Below are 18,709 nucleotides of genomic sequence, written 5' to 3'. Positions count from 1 at the left end.
GGAATTTGACAACACGGTTCCAGTCAGCTTACTCAAATTTCACTTGAAAAACTTGGTTTTAAGCACATTTTTGAGACTTTTCATGATGCAGGAGAAGCCTGATCTGTAGCACTGGTTAGGAATTTTTTTTACAGCATCTTCTGTATTGGTTGAAAAAATGAACATAAACCTAATTTTACATGTGTGTGTAAAACATTGTACTTAGTTGCACTGTACATAGTTTTTATGTAAAGATTATAGACACTAACTCTTTCTTAAAAATCTGGCTTTAAGTAGGCCACAACAGGGCGAGGTCTGATTGCTATGGAACATGGAACTACAGTCTGGCAAATGATTAAAAGACAGCTAGTTAGTATATAGGTATGCAGACATAGTATACCAGCCCTGTTAGATTTGATAATTGCTTAGGCAAAAAGGAATTAGCAATAATTAACAGATAAAATAATGGTTTAAACATTCACATCCAGAAATAGTCTGAATAACTTTTTTATTGTATTCTTTTCTGCAGCCTCCCCTCAATTGTTCTTTCTAGCCATTTTATTTCAAATCCTTCACTGTTACAAACAGTAGTATTTTACAGGCATTCTCATCTGAAGCAGATACCATAGGTCCATCAGATGTGGGTAGTGATTCAGAAGGAATCTTCAGTCTGCAGGTCCCTAGTAAAACTTAAAGCAGAAGTTGGAATTCAGCTGAAGATTTCTTGCTGTGTTTATAGGTGTCAAAAAAAATCTAAATTCAGTTTCTTTCCCTGGTTTGTGTGTAGTTTTATACATGAAAACTAGGCTAAGACAACTGTTTCTGTTAGAGAGTTAAATGAAACAAATGAGCACTAGAACAGTGGAACAAGAAAATAATCCATGATCAATGAAGGATCTTAAGTTATAAAGGTTATTTCACTAGAACACAGACTATACTAACTCCTTCCAGCCTGAAAACCAAAAAAACTACTACTTGTAGGAATAATTTGCTTTATGCTGTTCAGTTCTCAGTGTCATTGATGCTCTGTTACCCCAGTGCCTTCAACATAGATATGAAATGGGCATAAATTGGAGAACTGTTAGATTCAGATCTCAATAGGCAATTGTTGCACCTTTAAAAGGTAGTTGGAATTACGGCTAAAATATTTTCAGTGTAAGGCTGAGGGCCTATATATTGGCAACAGTGCAAGACCAATGCAGAGAGAGCATGGTAACGCAGGAAACAAAACTGGGTAAATGTGTGATGTAAAGAGAAGGTACAGAAGGTAAAGACTGGCTGTCCGTATTACTCTGAAGTGAAATTGTGTTGCTGTCAATTCATGCAGCCTAGTGTAAAAACCAGCTGACTTCAAAATAACCTGAAATAAGATAGTTAATAAATTGTAATTTTAAGTGTCCAGGTTAGCCTGTCAAAGAACAGCCATTCAGACATAGCCTTAGGAAGGAGCAGCTCAGTGTGTAGACAGCTGAGCTTTTGCACGTGTGTATGGAACAGTTCGTAAGTAAGTGTGATTGTTTAGCCAGTGCCCATAAATTGTGATTTCATGTTCTCCTTGGTTAATGCTGCAGTAACTTTGCTCTCATATGTCATTTAGAAGCAAGCACTCAGTCTTCTGCAGGGATAGTTCAAAGTTCTCAGCTTTTTTGTACTGCAGTGAAGTGACATGTGGTTTGTTTAATGTGAATCAGTTGTGGGAGAAAGAGTTTAGTAGTTTCCAGGTGAGAAGCAGTAAATGCTGTAACTATTTCTAGAGCATCTGCCTATCTCAGTTAGAAGAGGTGACAAGTGTAATCTTTACAGTAATAGGTGCCAGAAATTAAACAGTGAATTTGATAGGACAGCTCTGAGTAAAGTAATACTTGAGATTTTTTTTTTAAGAATGTCTGGTAAACATCTCTGCCCAAAATAGCTTATTTTTTATGTCTGTCCATTGGAAATGTTGGTGAGAATTCAGTATCTTCTTAAACAGTGAAGATTCTTCATTTGTGAGGGGAGGAATCCTCATCAGGAGACACACAATGTTGAACAGAACATGTTGTTTTTCTGCAGCTTTTAACTGATCTTTGATCTGGGGTTGTACCTGACTGACTCTAGGAGAGTAGGCTGCTCTCTTTAAATGACTGCTGTTCAGATTGGTTCCCCCTCAGGAGCTTCAAGCAGAAATGCTCAAGCTCTGTAGTTAAGAATCCCAGGCTTTGCAAACCATCTAGGTAATTCTGGCTTTTGCTTCAACTTCATTTTCGTATTAACTGTGTTGTCCCATCACAGAGTTAAATTGTGCAGAGTATGATCTTTTGCTTAAAAGATGGCAATACTACTTTCTCCCCATGGGAGGAATGCTGGCTGGAGTGCTGGGCAGCTGGTTTTGCTCCAGCTGCTTTGGCATAGTAGGGCTTTGGAGCCAGAATTTGGAAATGCCTTTGCCTTTATCTGGAATGGGAGTTTTGACTCAGGTTTAGTCTCTGAGACGTGATGTCATGATTCATTAGAAGGAATGCACAAATTAAGCTGTTTCCTGTGTTCTTGAAGAGCTGCCTAACTCGTCATGTATCTTATCTTAGAACACATTGATAGCCACTGAATGTGATAGTTTCGTCTGTGCTGAGGAAAAGAGAAGCCTATGCTTGTTTCTAAATTTAGCCTGTGTTTTTCCCCGCTGGCCAGGTAAGCCTCGACACTTCTTATCTCGGAGTATTTGATGCAAGTCTAAAAAGAAAACGTGTTCATATAGTCATGAGTCCTGTCATCTTTTTTTTTTTTTTTAAAGGGAATTTTCTGGAACACAACTTTTAACTGAACATGCAACTCAGATCCTCTTGGCATCTAACCGAGGAACTGCAGTTTGCAACCTTATGTACAGAACTTAGTGTGAGTCTATAATCCCTTCTGACAAATCTGTGAAGGTAAATAGCAAAGATGGCATAACTCTGGCAAAGATCACTGTTCAGTATGAAGCTGTTAATTCTTTGGGGAAGGATATGCTTGCTAAAACAAGGTTTATAGATTCTTTGCCGTGGTACTAATCCTGCTCTGATAGTGAATGCAGAAAATTAATTCACAGATATCTTAGAAAATGAAGGATCTATTCAACATAACCATTATTTTATTGGTTTTCCTATTGCAAGGTTTGGAATGCTATTATTGGAATAAGTGGTCTAGATCTCTTCATAAGGTACTAGATTTTGTGTCTGTACTCAGAAGAGCATTGAGGAAGGTATCACTGTTAGAGACTGTAGGAGTTTTTGGGTAACAAACAGTGGAGAACAAGACAACTTCTCGAAGATGGCACTGATACATCCTTTTATAGAATGGATTAGTGCTGGCTGGAGAATGGAATTTAGTATTTGGGACTGAGTGATGCTCAATCTTTGTGAGAAGTCCCTCAGATTCTTGCACCTCAAGCATATCTGTCTGGTCTAATTGACATATGTGCCTTGACAAACTTAGAAGTACAAATTGTACCTTTTGTTTTTTGGTTGTGCATGTGTTTTGGTCAGCTTTTGTATACCTGTATTCTTTCATTCCACCCTTTCTTCAGTTTGTCTCCTTACTGTGAAACCCAGTGAGGATTCAATTCCTTAAAGTTTCAGGAGACTCCTGTTAGAATCCACAGGGCTGACCTCTGAGAGGTTTGAGGTTTTTGTTTTTTTTTTTTTTTTTTTTGTTGAAGAGTCAGAGAGGAAACCATGCTATAATGAATAGAAAATGTTACCACACGAGCTTATAAAGGCAGCGTGCCACTAGTGTGTATTTAGCCCCTGTGTGATTCTGCAGTTCTTCTGTTATGTGTAGTAGAAATAAATACAAGCCCTTCACAAGAGAATGCATGTGGCTTTGTATAAGCTTATTTTTGCAAACTGTAATGGTATTTTTTTAATGTAGTAACACTATAAAATATTTGGGATACAATAATTTCTATATAGTTGGGGTGCTTAATACAGTTAGCTTTGCATAAATAATGAGTTCTTCATACACTCAGAAGATGGAAGTTTTACATTGGTAAGTAGTAGTGCTATAAAAAGCAGGACAAAGTTTCTTGTGGTTTGTCTACAAAGAGAAGTTAACTGAGATGTGTAAGCCAAAGCATGCAGTTAGGCACATACAACGTATACTAGTGTAAGCCTCCTTTGACCCCAAATTTTGTAGTATAAAAATCCTTTGGTTTGGGAGTTCGTGGTTTGTTTGGGAATGAGTTCTAAGCTCAGTAACAAGCTGCCATGGAACAAGTGCAGATAGTCTGATCAGCAGAAGAGGTAAAACTTTCTTGTGTAAATGAATTGTGACCCTGTTTCTGTTGTTGAGTGTACTAACTGCTCTTAATGTTTTTACAGTTTGAGTTGTAATTCATGAGGATATCTCTAAGCCTTGTTTACATAATGATTTATGTTTCCTGAGAATTGATTCCAAATTCACTGAAAGCTGCACTTCAAGGTATCATCACACAATGACAAGCAATTGAGTTAGAACGGAGGTAGGTAGGTGTCTGTTGCTTAATTTAGCTAGGTGTTTTTCCACTCCTACTTCATATGTGCTGCACTTCACACTCAGAATTACTGTTTTAGTGCAAAGGATGTGAATTTTCATAACCTTAACTTTTTATTTATAAATAGGGAAAGAAGTAAAAATGCATTCTGTTTGGATTAACTATAAATGATACGAGAGAACTGAAGCTTTAAGAAAAAGCAGGTAACTCTTGAGGCATATTTTTGCACATAATATTCTTTCTGATACTGATAGAACTGATGGAGAAGAATATTCCAACTTTCCAGAATGAAAACATGAAAAAACAGGCTTGTGGAAAGCCATTGACCAGTTACCTTAAAACTTTTGGATGTAAAACTATTTCTTTAAAACAGCTTTTTTTAATGTGGCTGATGTGGCAGCTTACTGGCCACACGTGCATTATGCTGTGCTTTATGGGGGAAGAGAAAAAAAAGAGGAAGATGAAAAGAGAAGTTGCCATTTGCTGCTTAACTGAAGCTAGAACATCTCTGCTTCACAGGGCAGGAGACCCAATAGAGAAATAGGCTGTAGTTGACTGATCAGCCTTCCTAACCTTCTTTTCCTTCCCACAGCCACCCTGCAGTGTTTGCCTCTGCACTTTAGAGACCTGAACTACTTTTTGCCCATACACCTCCCCTGCTAGATAGGGCTTCTTTTTGCTGCCTTCCCTGATCTGATGGGGAATCTCTTTCATGTAACTTAGCTAGGCTGTGATTATGAACAGAAATTATGAACCAGTATTTCATGCAATTGCTAGGGCGAGTAATGCCTTTTGAGGTGCAAAGCATGAAGGGAGGGGGAAGGGTTAACTTCGAATCTTTCTACTCTGTTAATTGCTGCAGTGGTTGTAATTTGGAGGAGAGCTTGTAAAAATACCAGAAAAAAGGGGTTAAGAAACTTAAGTTTTTAGGTTAGATCAGTATAGGTGAAACAACTGCTGTGTATTAGGATTAGGAATCTAGAGTGATCACAGATATGTGGGGACAAAGTGAAGGGGAAGAGCTCAGTGTTGTCTCACTGAATTTTTAAAGAGAAGTTACCACGTAGCATATGCTGACACATAGATCATGAATAATTTGGGGTGTGGACAGTGGAGAGGGCAGCCAGCTGTACCTTCTGAGCCAGCTGCAGCTAACTGATAAGCTCTTCTAGAAAAGTTGTGTGAGGAGGAAGTAGCAGTAATCATAGTTTGTGGTTACAAGATTATGGGTCTTTGCCGGGAAGCTGGAAGGATAAACAGCAGATCAGCATCCTTGGTATTAAGAGAACACAACAAAACAGAAGAGGTCTTGAAAAATCTCAAAGTTGAAATTTCCACAAAGATGTTCACTAAACAATAAGTGGCTCCAGCCATGCAGTGGCTTTCTCATGTCAGCATTAAGCTGTCCACTGTTACTGTCTAAGCAGGAGATGGCAGAAGGAAGTTTAGTTGTACCCTTCTGTCCTCCAAGTAAACCTTAGTGGCTGCGACCAAAGTGAATATTGAGGAAAAATTGTTATTTGTCAACTTGCTAGGCATACTGAACTACTTCATTAGACTAAATTACCTAAATTAGTTTTTTTAAAGTAGTTTTAAGTATCTTTTTGGTGTGATTGAAATTTCTTGGGGAATAGTTCCAGGCCTTTAAAACTGTATTTGTCAATATGACCACTGCTGATAAACTGTATTCAAAAAAATGCTGAGTGAATCAAAATAATAGAATCTTTATTGACAGATAAATTTTCAAGATTATTTTGCATCTTAAACCTCGTAAGTGCTTAATAACCTTTTGGAGTCATGACAGCTTCCTGTGGTGAAGAAGTCCTTTTAACAGAGAGCCATACCTTTGGAAATGATTGCTTGCTGAATGCTGTTTATTTTGCTAGTATGTAAAAAGTGCCAAAAACCGAAGTGGCTGTTCACTCTCTAACCCTCTAATAATTAAAACTTTAAATACCTTCAGAATATCGTGGCACTGCTGTGAAATAGTGTATAGATGTCAAAATGTCTTTTTGCCAAGAAGGGTTGGATCAGATGAACCTCGAGGTCCTTTCCAACGTGGTAGTCTATGATTCTATGAAATGCATACTGAATATTTATATACAGAAGTTTAATTGAAGTTATAGTGTAGCTTTCCTCCTTTCAGTAGATCTGCACCAGTTTAGACTAGCTGAAAATCTTTGCACTTGCTGAAACAGTCTTAGAGGATTCCTGGCAGTGATCTCTTGTGGTTTTTAAGATCCTTTCTTACAGGGTGCTGTTTGTGTCATTATCTGCAGTCCTAGTGGTGAGAAAACAGAGGTCTTCCATGGAACTGTGACACTTGTAGCAGCTATCAAAGGTATAGGCAATAATTTGAGCACTAGATTATCTGGATCCACTGGGCTGAAAACTTAGCTGTGAACAAAGTCAGTGTGAGTAGTATCTTAATGTAGTCACTCCCTGAAGAGGTTGGGGCCCTTCTTTCACCAAGGACTGAGCTGAAGAGACAAGGTTATTCTAAGGCTCTTCATTACATTTCTAGCCACAAAACTACTGCCTGCCTTCCTGCTTCCAGTGCAAGTAGAAAAATACTAAAATGTTGACTAGCACCAAAACAAGAAATTTGTAGTCAGACAGTACAAGAGTATGACAGGACACAAGGAAAGGGAATGAAGCTGCATCAGGGGAAGTTCAGATGGGACATCAGGAAAAGGCTCTTCACTGAGAGGGTGGTCAGTCACTGGAACAGGCTCCCCAGGGAAGTGGTCACAGCATGAAGCCTGTCAGAGTTCAAGGAGCATCCGGATGACACTCTTAGTCACATGGTTTAGTTTTAGTCCTGTGAGGAGTAGGGAGTTGGATTGATGATTGTTATGGGTCCTTTCCAGCTTGAGATATTCTATGATACTTCTAGTACTCCTTATTCTCTTTGTTTGCTGCAGTAGTCTTCCCTTTTTGGTACAATGATAATCAAACATGTAATGCTTTTTTTAGAGATGGATATGTATAAAGTAGTGTTTTTAGCACTATGTACTAAGCCATTTGGGAAGGAAAAAAAAAAAAAAACAACAAACAAACCAGATCATATTAAAAGTATGTCTGCTTGATGAATGTGCATGAGTCAATTTCTGTAACTCCTATTCCTGAGACATTTGTACCAGTGCAGTGAGCGATGTGGCATGTAGCATCCTGGACTACATGAGGATGTAGTTCCGTTACGTAAGGGGTTTGCCCTAGAATCGTTCAGACAAGTAAAGATTTTTTTTTTTTTTTTTTAATGTAGGCAGGCTCTTGGCTTATGCTGCTGCATAAGTGGGGCTTGAGACGATTCAGTGTGGGCTTCATTGGTTAAGAATTCTGTCAATTCTTGTAGGTACTGAAATAATTACTAATTTTTCAAGAGGGGAAAAAAGTGTCTTTTGAGTACCCATAGTTTTCAGTAAAGTAACTTTGAATATTCCCTGGTGCTTGCATTAGGGTCACTTTTGCAGAAATGTATGGACAGAGTTTGGCCTACTGCTGAAGCCAGCTTTGTTACCCCTACTAAAGCTTTGAGAAACACATGTCCTGACCTGCCCCAGCAGTTTGTCTCGAGTAACTGAGTTAGAAAAAGAAATGCAGCTCCAAGCTGTTTTGGCAACTCCAAATCCATTTCAGTTTACTCATCCAATTTATCAGCTATAAATTTTTGTTGATGTTCTCATAATACTCACCTGCATGGGAAACATTCGTTAAAACAGTAGGCTGGATATGTGTTTCATATTTAGTGTAATCTGTTTGGTATGTCCTGCACTCAACTGGCAAAATGCCAGAAGTAGTACACAGCATTAGTAAGACTCGGTGGAAGCCTCTCAAACTTCCGTCATGGGAGAAACCTGTGATACCCACGTTTTGAGGGATTTAATTTTAGGCGTTTAGAAGGGACGAGTCATACATAGTATTGTGGTCACAGATGACTGTCTAGATTTAGACCTTTAAGAAGGTTAAGCAAGCTGTTTCATAATGTTCCCGTATGTACTACTGATTTTCTTGAAGTGCCAGAGAATCAGTTTTGATTCTATATATGTTTTAAGTAAATTTTAATGAGAGTTCACAGGGAGCTGGGACAGCACCATGCCTAGTCTTAAGATGGTGACTTTGCTCATGAGGCAAAGAGTAAATGACAATGGTCAGTGTTACATAATCTTATAAATAGATTAGGATTTTTCAAAATTGCTTATAAATTGAAGAGTATAAAAGCTATTGGAATTCCATCTTCTAAAGAACTTGTCTTTAGAAATGTGTTCATGTTGGCTTTCAAGATCCTTATGCTTTTTGTGTCTGTGCTATGGAAGGTGGTGACCTGAAATCAAAATCCTGTGGTTTGAGCCCATCTTAAAACAAGATGTTATGTAGAGGTGTAAGTACAGGCTTTTGCCCCGGCATACCTGATGAGGTTTAAGGGTATACTCAAGGTATTGCCTGCCTTTCTGTTTATGTAATTTTAATTTTAAAATTATTATTACCTATTTTTTGCCTTTTCCCCTCCATATAGCATTTGGCTGGAGCCAGTAGCTTCCCTTCCACATAATTATTTCCAATTACTCGTGATTGTTTGTGTTGAGTAATTTCGCTTGCTAAGGAAATCCCCTTGCAATGACCTACAGATTTTACAATAATTATGAAAGAAACTTTAGGCCTACCACTTAGATTGTAATTCTGTATTTTGCTCATGATAACCTAATACAACGTTCTCTTCTAGTGATGTATTAATAGTGTCCTCATCTAAAAGCAATGTTTATTTTCTCATTTCATTTTTAACATCCTTTTTGGATGGAATTCAAGATAAATACAGAATAATGCCTGAAATGTGTTCTTTCTGTCTGTTCTTTACAAATCCATAGCTGGAGGGCTCTCTGCACCATATTGCCTTTACACCAGCTCAGAGAGTAGCTATTTTGCATAGCAGCTCTATGTTTTGCAGAGGCAGTCATGAAACAGGACAGGCATTACATTGAGGAGCTGTAGGGCTTTCCTACAGATGTGCTGTGCTGTCTGAAGGTATTCGCAGTCATGCAAACACCAGACCAGTTTTACACCAGTATTTATCCAACATGTCTGCGTCGATATTGCTGCATCTAATGCAAAACTCCCACAAGTAGATGATCCTGTCGTTGTTTTGCATCTTTGACAAATGGTCTGTGGTGGTGGTATCTGCAGTGGTGTACGATTACCAAAAGAGACAGGAAGCCTGGGTATGGCCTGGTTTGGATACAAGTCCTGGTTTGCTTCAGAGGTGGTAACCTTCGGCAGAAGAATGGTACAGGGTGGACAGGTGGGGGCAGTAATATCTTAAAGTACTGTAGCCAAATCTGTGAGAACCTGTTTAAAACCTTTGCATGAACTCATTGAGCATGAATTTGAAAGAGAAAACAGCAGCAGCCTGTCGTGATGATAGAGGTTGCATAGCAATTGGAAACAAAAGACTTCTGGATTAACACAGCAGAATTTGGGCAGCTTCAATAGAACTACTCTGAATTTATTCTAATAGAGCCAAAGGCATGGTTTTGCCTTCAGCTTTTTGTCTTAGTTGATAAAGAATATCTGCTTGCAGTATCATAAGGAATTGTAATAACCTCCTAAATTTGTGGCATTTCAGAAAGAAATTGAATATGGTACACAGTAAAAGAAAGCCACACTAAAGATCTTGCTTTGCTTTGTGTCTTCAGATTTTAAAAGATAAAACCACAGCCTTTAAGACTCTTGCATCTTTAAACAGTAAAAATGTAATTTGTTTAAAAATACCCTCAAACAAACAAAAAACAAACCCCAGAACTGGGACATGAAAATGAGACATGATTTAACTTAATTATAAGCCTTGAACAAGGAAACGGCATGTTCTCAGAATACTTAATTACAGCATTGTTTTTAGCTTGAGTTTTTTGTGTGTATGTGTGTGTTGCTTCAGTCAGTCTTCAGCAGAAAGAATAAAAGGCAAAGAAAACACGGAAGTACAGTAAACATCTTGAAATGCAGTTTCCTTCTTACTGGGAAGCTAGCACATGACTTGCTGAAAAAGATTTATTTAAAAAAAAAAAAGCTTGCAGTTGTTTTTTGGTAGCATTAAAACTTACTTCTCTGTAAGTCTGCTTCTTGAAAGATAGTATCCTACAAGATCTCTCAAGCAGCACTACAGTGTTTAAATGCTTTTAGTGTTGTATGAGTGACTTTAAGGAAAATACACTGAATTGTTTGATTGTCCTGAAAGCATTACACATTGACAGATGAGGGCAGAAAGAGAACAGGCTTTATTACTATTAATGTATAATGATTTTATAGGCTGAACTTTTAAAGGTGAGAAGATACTAATTTTGACTGAATTGTGCAGCGTGCAAAGCCACTTGGGGTAACTCAATCTTCTATGATGATAGTCTTTTTTTGCCAATGGGACCTGTATTTCAGTTAGTCAATATGTTGAATGTAGGTTACTCAGGCTTAAAAATACACACAGAGTAAACTGTTCCAACAGCTAAATTTCTGCACAGACTTCTGCTGCCAAACAGTATGGGTCCCAGCCATCCCTTTTTAAAGTTGATAGAGATTTTTTCAGTGTGACAAAAAGATCAGGTACTGTTTCTTGCTTTGGACCAGTATTTCTCAGAACTGTGCCCCCCTGTGCTCTCACAGGTGAAAAAATCACCTGTGGTTATATCATGTACTTTATATGGTAGATGAATGGAAAGACTGGCATTTTTATGTTGTATTGAAACAAAGGGCTGTCAGTTCAAAAGGATTTGAATCATAAAGGCATGTTGACCATGTTCAGTAACGTTTTAAAGACATATCTAGGGTGGATTCTTATGTTGTGCTGAATTAGGTGTGTGAAAGCCAGGAGCTAAAACAGAACTCTGGTATCCCTATTCTTGTCTGCAGTTCACTCTTGCACTCTGTGCTGCATACCAGAAGCAGCAGCGTGTTTTTGTGTCAGTCACACTTCATTCTTACGTGATTTGGTGTATGAATTGTATATGTGTTGTTACAGTCATTAACTCTTTATGTATTCTTTCCTCCTTTAATTTTACAGTCTATAATTACAGACAATAAGAAAACATAAGGACAGACATGGAAAAACTGAATGAAGTCCTGCAATTGGGTTTCATAGAATGCTATTCGTTGGTTGCATTTCTATGCGGAATCATGTGTATGCACCTGCATGCAGTTAGTAGTTTGCTTTCTTTGTATGCACTGTGATCTGACTCTTCTGTTAAAAGGAAAAAAAATATTATATAGTAACAGGAAGGTAAGTGACACTACTGGTAGCACTTCTTTAAAGAAAGTTGCAAGATTTTCTGGTTTTAAGCATATTTTTGCCTTCTCACTTAAGTGTATTCTGAGACAGCAAACTACCAGCCTGATCAGATTCTGACCTGGTTCATAAACAAAGTAAAAATTACACAAATCCAAATGGAACATTGATTTAATCAACTATGCTTTAAGAATAAACCACAAAAAAACCAAATCACCACCACCACCAAAAAAAAAAAAAACCAAACCCACCCCAAAATTCTACAAACCATAAGCTAAGGTCATGGAGTAGCTGCTGAGATCAGCAGTTTCAATTTCATGTTGAGCTGTGTGAGGGAATAAAGTCATTTATATCCAGAGAAAAGCAAGCCAAGTGCTCTCTAATCTGCTCACAGCTGAGCAGGCATACAGGTAATATAGTCTGGAAAGTTCTCAGATACTCTTGTTTTGTGCTGTCACAACCTTTGGAAGGTTTGTGGGCTAGTCACTTGCAATTATGAGAGTCTTTGAAATCTGAGCATTTTTCTGTATTGTGAAATGAGAATCAGTGAATTGCACAGCTATTTTCTACCTGCTGTACAGCTTTGGCTGGAGGGACAGCTAGATGAAGTGTAACCATGCTATGGTGTGAAACACCTCCATGGAGGTGGTCTAGGCCCCTCATCAGCACCAGGGTTCAGTGGAAACAGAGCATGAAGTAGGGTGGCTGATTACCCCTAAAAGAGTAGCTCATGCTCTTGATTGCCTTGTGCTCCTTCCACTGAGCCATTTAAGAACTTCTTGCTTTAATTCCTGGTTCGGGGCTGTGAATGAGGGGATTAAGCTATCGAGGGCACACAGGAAAGCTACAGTGTGATACCTCAGGTTCTTTGTTTGGAGCTGACCCTTCTGCTCCTTTGCAGATGAACGTAATTTTTACAAACAAAATCCACAGGAGCAGTGCTAGCACTGCTTTATGAGAAACCAGACTACTATTTTTGATGAGATGTTCATGACGTTTGTTCTGGTTTTACACGCCTCTGTAATTTTATGGGAAAAAGGAGGTGGAAGTCTGGGGCTGTATAAAATCTCATGATTTGAGGGAGTCAGTACTTAAAGTATCTGTTGCAGTGTTATCACAGCTCTTCCTCCTCCCTCCCCCTTCACTGCAGTTTTCTAGAGTTCTAAGTAAATTTGCTACATCTGAAAGATTTGTAACCATAGCTGCTCCTATTATCAGTGTTCCCCTGTGCTACTTCTTGGAACAAAACCCCACACTATTTTGCTTTCTTCGGCTGTTACTGTGTGTGCCCTGCTCGGTCAGCCTTCCTCTCCTCACGCTAAGCCGACTTGCTCGAGTAGTCGCTGGGACAGGGGGGTTGTACAACCCGCTGTGGCGGGCCGGGGGAGCGGCCGTGGCCCCCTCGCTTCGCCCGGCGGGGGAAAACCGCTCTCCGGCGGGCTGGGAACGCTCCCAGGAGCCGCACGGGCTCGCCCTCAGCGGCGCCATCTTTCCTTCCCCCTCAGCAGGACCGTTGGGCGGCCTCTCGCCCCCGAGGAGCCGTTACCGGGCGGCGGGAGGAGGCGCCCGCCTCACCCCACCCCCACCGGCCGTTAATGGCCCCAAGCGCCGCCCCAGGCCTCTGAGGACGGGGCCGGCTCGCCGGCGGCCGCAGGAACCGGCCCGGCACACCCCCACCCCGTCCGTCCGTCCGTCGACTCCGCGGGCCATGGCGGTGAGGCGGCCGCGGCGCGGGGCCGCCGCTCCACCCAGCCGCTCCTCCCGGCGGCCATGCCGACTGCCCGGGGGGCGGGCGGGCGCCGCCATGGGCCGAGCTGCGCTGCTGCCCTTGCTGCTGGTAGCGGCTGCGGGCCGGGCCGGCGTCTCGGCTGCGGGCGGCCCCGAGGTGCGCAGCCTGCGGGGGAGCTGGTGGCTGGCCAACGGGAACGGTTCGGTGGTGCTCCGAGGGGAGGTGCCGGGCTGCGTGCACACCGCCCTGCACCGCCGGGGCCTCATCCAGGTACGGTAGGCGGCCGCGCCGGCACACCTCACCCGTCTTCCCCTCGCCCTTGGCGGCGGCCCGGCGGTGGGGAGCCTGCCCCAAAGGAGAAAACCCAGCCCCCCGTGTGAGATCTCCAGAAGCATGGTTAGAGGCAACCCCCTCACCCCCCCCACCAGACACTGCCCTGTTCCGGGAGCTGCCTCCGCCGCTCCAGGTTTTGCTAGGATTGCTGGTGTAGCAACCAGACTTGGTTTCCTTAGCCCCTCCAGCGGCAAAGGGTTTGGTGGCTGCAGTGTTCCCAGGTGGGTAACTGGAGGTTATCCACGGCAGAGCAGTCCCAAATTGGGCCAAGGACACAAATGCAAGCGTGTGCTCTCAGCGTCTGAAATTCTGTGGTTTTAACACGGAACCAAGGTGCTGACACCAGATAGCTACAGTATCGTAGCATGTAAGTCATGTTTGCTTACATGTTACCTCAAAAGAATGAAAAGTTAAGCCCACCCTGTCGGGGTTTGACTTGTTGGTGCAAGAAGTCTAGGGATTTCAGGCATTTCAGTCCATTAAAAATCCCTTTTAACACTTGCAGAGCACATCAGAACAGTTAAGATTGTATACTCTCATGCTGCCTAAGGGAAGTATGAGACGTGAGTATAAAACTGTTACATTGAAAAGACTGGGTCCTGCCTTAACATTCAAGAAGCTTTGCTGCTTCAGTTTACTATTGCCTCTTAGTTTTTAGAATTATGAAAACTTATTTACCACTTTCTGAGACAAATGATCAAAACTGCAGTTGTAGATTGGTAGCAAAGTACCCTGACATCAGCATAAGTTGCTTGTCACTCAGACCTGACAAGAAACCTGGCACTGACTGGATCATCATTAAAATAAGATGTCTTTTTAAAAGGAAATATGTGGAAAGTGAAATGCGTACCTGGAACAAAGAAAAGAAAGAAACCAGTGAAGTTAACAAACTCATCTATAAAACTGATAAATATACTTCTGTACTAGAAAACATGAAGTACTGTCATATGTTGTCTGATATCAGACATACCTATCTATTGTATTTATTGTGGGCCTGCTGTTGCATTTCTTGTACAGTATTTATTTTAAAAATATGTTCTGGATGCATGCATTTTATATTTTCTATTCTTTAATTTTTATTCAGATTATTATCCTGCTCTGCTCTGGCTGAAGTTAGAAAGGTATAAGGAGAAAGTGACGCCACTTCAGGCAGGATAATTTTAGCATTATTCTGTGTTGACATTGTTTGGGAATCCCAGTACTAATAATAGATTCCAAAGAGTGTCATTGCCAGGTAAAAGAAATAGTCAACATTGGAAAAGTAAATATACTAAGAAGAGATAAGCTGAGCCATGCTGGTCTGGTGTTTCAACATCTGTGTGCTAAGTGACATGACATTTTGAACATATACAATTAAGGTTTTAAAATGGCTTTTCTAAAGTTTTTAAAAGTGCAGCGGACAGTTAAACTATATATGGAGGATCAGTGAAGAGAACTGCCAGTTTCTCCTATGCAAAAGTGCATAAGGTAAACTGAACGTCTGAGCTGTTCGGCTATGCTGGGAGGTGTTGCTATAAGAAGTGGCGTTCAGGAGAAACTGTGACCAATGCACTGACTCAGGAACGCAAGATAATGACGTAATGAAAGACTCACATTTAACTGCTCACATCGAGTACTCTTACGAAGTGAGAAAATATGATTGCTAATTTAGCTGCATTGCTGTAAACTGACTTGTAATTTTAGTTATTTTAAGCAGGAGTATGATATTTGGAAATGAGGCTGCGATCATGAACTCTCATGTGCCTTGGCAGAATCCCAAGCCTGCACAGAGGCTTAGTCAGCCTGCTGGCCAGCAGCATGGGTCTTGCTAATAGGTAGATGGGTGCTTGGCTAATTAAATCGATGATGGTTGGTGGTGGACACTTAGAACATGTTTACTTGAATACAAGTATGAACTTGCTCCAAACACGTGCTGATATGGCCGAGTATGAACCTGCTGTAGTCTGGAAGCTGTTGCTAAATTGGTGGTGTTAGAATTAGTACGCTCTGTTGAGGAGCTGAGTTAACCAAAATACTTCACTGGTGTGGTTGCTTGACCTCTGGACTGGACCCGGCTGATGTCTGGCTAGTTCCAAGCTCAGAATGAGCTAACCTGTTTCTATGTATAGGTGTGTATGGATAACTTAAGACCAATTAAAACCCATTTCTTACTCAGTTTAGCAAAGCCCAGTTTACAGAAAAAAGTGTTCACACAAATATTTGCACCACAACAACTAAGTTGTTTTAAAATCATTTTTTTGTTTAAAAGATAGAATGGGGAGCGTACCAAAACACAGGAGCAGCCCTAGCAGATTTCAAGTCTATCACAGATAGTGTTAAATGGAATCATTCCCTACCACCATAGTTGTAGCATTCTGCAAAGCAGTAAACCTGGGTTGTTTGGAGGGAGTCAGTGACATAATTTGTTATTGTAATGCATGGCTTCATGCTGCAAAGTGTGGCTCAGCTGTTTGTCTTGAGTTTTCTTCGTTGCAGTGCAAATGCTCATGACCAAATGTTTTCAAATGCAGCTGCCTACAATCATATTCCTGTTTATACAAAAGTGTACACACAGTCTGAATTTGAGAGGCATAGAGCACTGGTTACTCCATTTCTTCAGTGTTCATTACCTCTGGAAATCAGCCCTTTTTGTGTTTGTGTCAAGTGTAGAATTTAGGAGGTTTTTTTATAGTTGCCTAAATACAAAAGCATTGGTCTTGAGTATTTTTTTCATTTGCTCCTTTTGCTCTTTGCCATGGGGTATAGGATTTCTATTCATCCTACCAAAAATGTCACTAGACCAGCAATCCAAAAGCTCACTGCTTGTAATCAAAAGTGGAGACTGGTCTGAAAAGCTGCACCAGGAAATAGGAGAATAAAGCTAGTGGGAACTAAATTATTCTGGATAGCAAGACCCATATGTTCAGCAACGTAGTGAAATCTATGCGCCGTTTTTCTGTGTGATTTGCAAATGGCAAATAGCACTGCATCCTTTGCTTCCGTATCCTTGGGAATTTTTCATGGGTTAGCACCCAAAACAGAAATTTAAAACAAAACTTGGGAGGGCCTACTCCAACAATGTAGCTTAGTGGGCATCTCACAAATGAGGAGGAGGAGGGCAGCAAGAATAAGCTGCTGGATATTAAGCCTGCAAAATATGGATTAGATGGCAAGAGTAGGCTGCAAGCAACTTATTTATCAGTACGTGGTTCACTTCAAATTTAGCTCGATGCACAAAGTATTTTTGCCTAGGGATGCTCTAACTGATTGCATGTCTGTAGCCTTACTTTAATCTGCCGTGCAGGCCATACATTTGAATTGACAGACATCTCTCTGACACTGAGGGTTCATTACTCATCTTTGGATCCTCTTAGGATTCATTCTAGAGATGTCTTTACTCTTTGGCTTATAAAATATACATTGGATGAACACATCATTCTGAATGCACCAAATGCACGTATTATTTTCTTCCATGTTCAACCAGAGTAGTTCAAATGCTGGATTAACGATGATGAAAGCTATAAGGGCAGGAGATAGCACTAGAGTATGTGTTCAGCTGGGTTGTTTTAATAACATGACAGTAGGACTCTGTAGCTCTTACTACTATTTACGTGTAAAATTTAAAAAAGACATGAGAAATGCACAGAAACAAGGGTAACTGTCACTTGAATGAAATTAGTGCAACGCTCGGGCATAAGCACAAACATTTTACAGACTTGCAGTGAATCTATTACTAACCCTACATCTCTGGAAAAAGATTTGCAGAAACTGTTTTGTCTGGAGATTTAGTTCTTAACTAACGTCAGTGTAGTATTTTCTTTCAGGCATAGTTCTGATAAGCAACATGTATCAGCAGGTAACTCGTACATTAAATCTTTGTGCTAGACATAGTCATCCTCTAGCATGTACTGTCCAAGTACTGCGTGATGCCATTTCTGCTGGCAGGTGACTCCTATAAAATTTCAGATCTGATGAATATGGCTATTGTAGCTGGATTTTCTCATCTGCCAGCCGTTTGCATTTATACAGAAAGGCTGTTTTGTCTTACTAGCTGTCACTTTGATTTGTAAAGAACTATTATGGGGGGTTTGCAACTGTGATGCTAATATAGGGGCTGGATAACACTGCAGTTTCTGCCCTGTTATAGAACAAGGGCATGCACTTGACACAGAAGGTTACAGTGGCCTTGGTCATACTTGGATATTAAAATATATTAGAAGAGGCGGAAGCTTATGTATCTCAAATGATATTTCGGTAGTTCTGCAAAGTAGGGTGTATTTTTTGTAGCTTGTTCTGCATTTCTATAAAATATGCTGTTGCATATTTCTGATACTTGATTGCAACTTAGATTTTTCAGAGCAAGCCAGTTAACAACTGCAGTGGGTATTGTATGGTTCTAACAGGTTAAATGGCATTCATTGATGAAGTAGTTGATTAATAGAAATATATTATTTTCCCTTAAAACATACGTGCTCTGCTGAGTTACATGAACATATGTGGAAGTGTTCAAAAGCCTTAGTGAAATTTAGGATTAATATTAAAGATCACTCAAGTTTATCTTCCAAAAGCTTGTGAAGTTAAAATAGATAAAAGTTATAGTAGCCTGTTAAATACAGCAGAGTATTCAAAGAATATCAAGCAATGGGTATTAATATCTTGTTAATTAACTCTTTAGTAGTATTTGGCTCAGTGTTCAGCTGTAACACATCTTGAGCATAAGGTGTCATTCAGTTTACTGCTCTGTTAGAGTAACTACTGAAAATGAATCATTTTAGGATGAACCTCTAACACTCATGTTCCAAGAATATGATCCGTTCATCACTACTGTTAGTTCAGCTTGACTTCAAGATGTAAATATGTGAAACTGGGCTTGCCAAAAATTGTATAAATGTCCTGATTGCTATCCTTTGAGATATCAAGGAGTGCACGGATATAG

The 18,709-nt window shown here is 40.3% G+C and overlaps 1 protein-coding gene across 12 annotated transcripts in view; it reads left to right on the top strand.

Annotated features, from left to right (window-relative positions):
* The first annotated feature begins 2,479 nt into the window (after nt 1–2,479).
* Nucleotides 2,480–18,709, top strand: part of MANBA (mannosidase beta) — a 72,811-nt gene continuing 56,581 nt past the window's right edge. For 4 of the 12 annotated variants that reach the window (XR_012623150.1, XR_012623149.1, XM_074823186.1 and 1 more), the window contains exon 1: nt 12,784–13,731. Coding sequence is in view for 4 of the 12 variants with exons in the window: in XM_074823186.1 (XP_074679287.1) it covers nt 13,441–13,731 (291 nt within the window). In the remaining 8 variants the exon portion in view is untranslated. Of the gene's footprint in view, nt 2,647–2,749; nt 2,886–4,216; nt 4,236–4,313; nt 4,458–4,592; nt 4,669–12,783; nt 13,732–18,709 lie in introns of those variants that run through there. The other 8 variants (XM_074823189.1, XM_074823187.1, XM_074823188.1 and 5 more) reach the window with 8 other exon arrangements.

The sequence above is a fragment of the Strix aluco genome, chromosome 4, assembly GCF_031877795.1.
Source record: "Strix aluco isolate bStrAlu1 chromosome 4, bStrAlu1.hap1, whole genome shotgun sequence".
NCBI classification, from domain to species: domain Eukaryota; kingdom Metazoa; phylum Chordata; class Aves; order Strigiformes; family Strigidae; genus Strix; species Strix aluco.
This window is presented reverse-complemented; position numbering and strand designations above follow the sequence as displayed.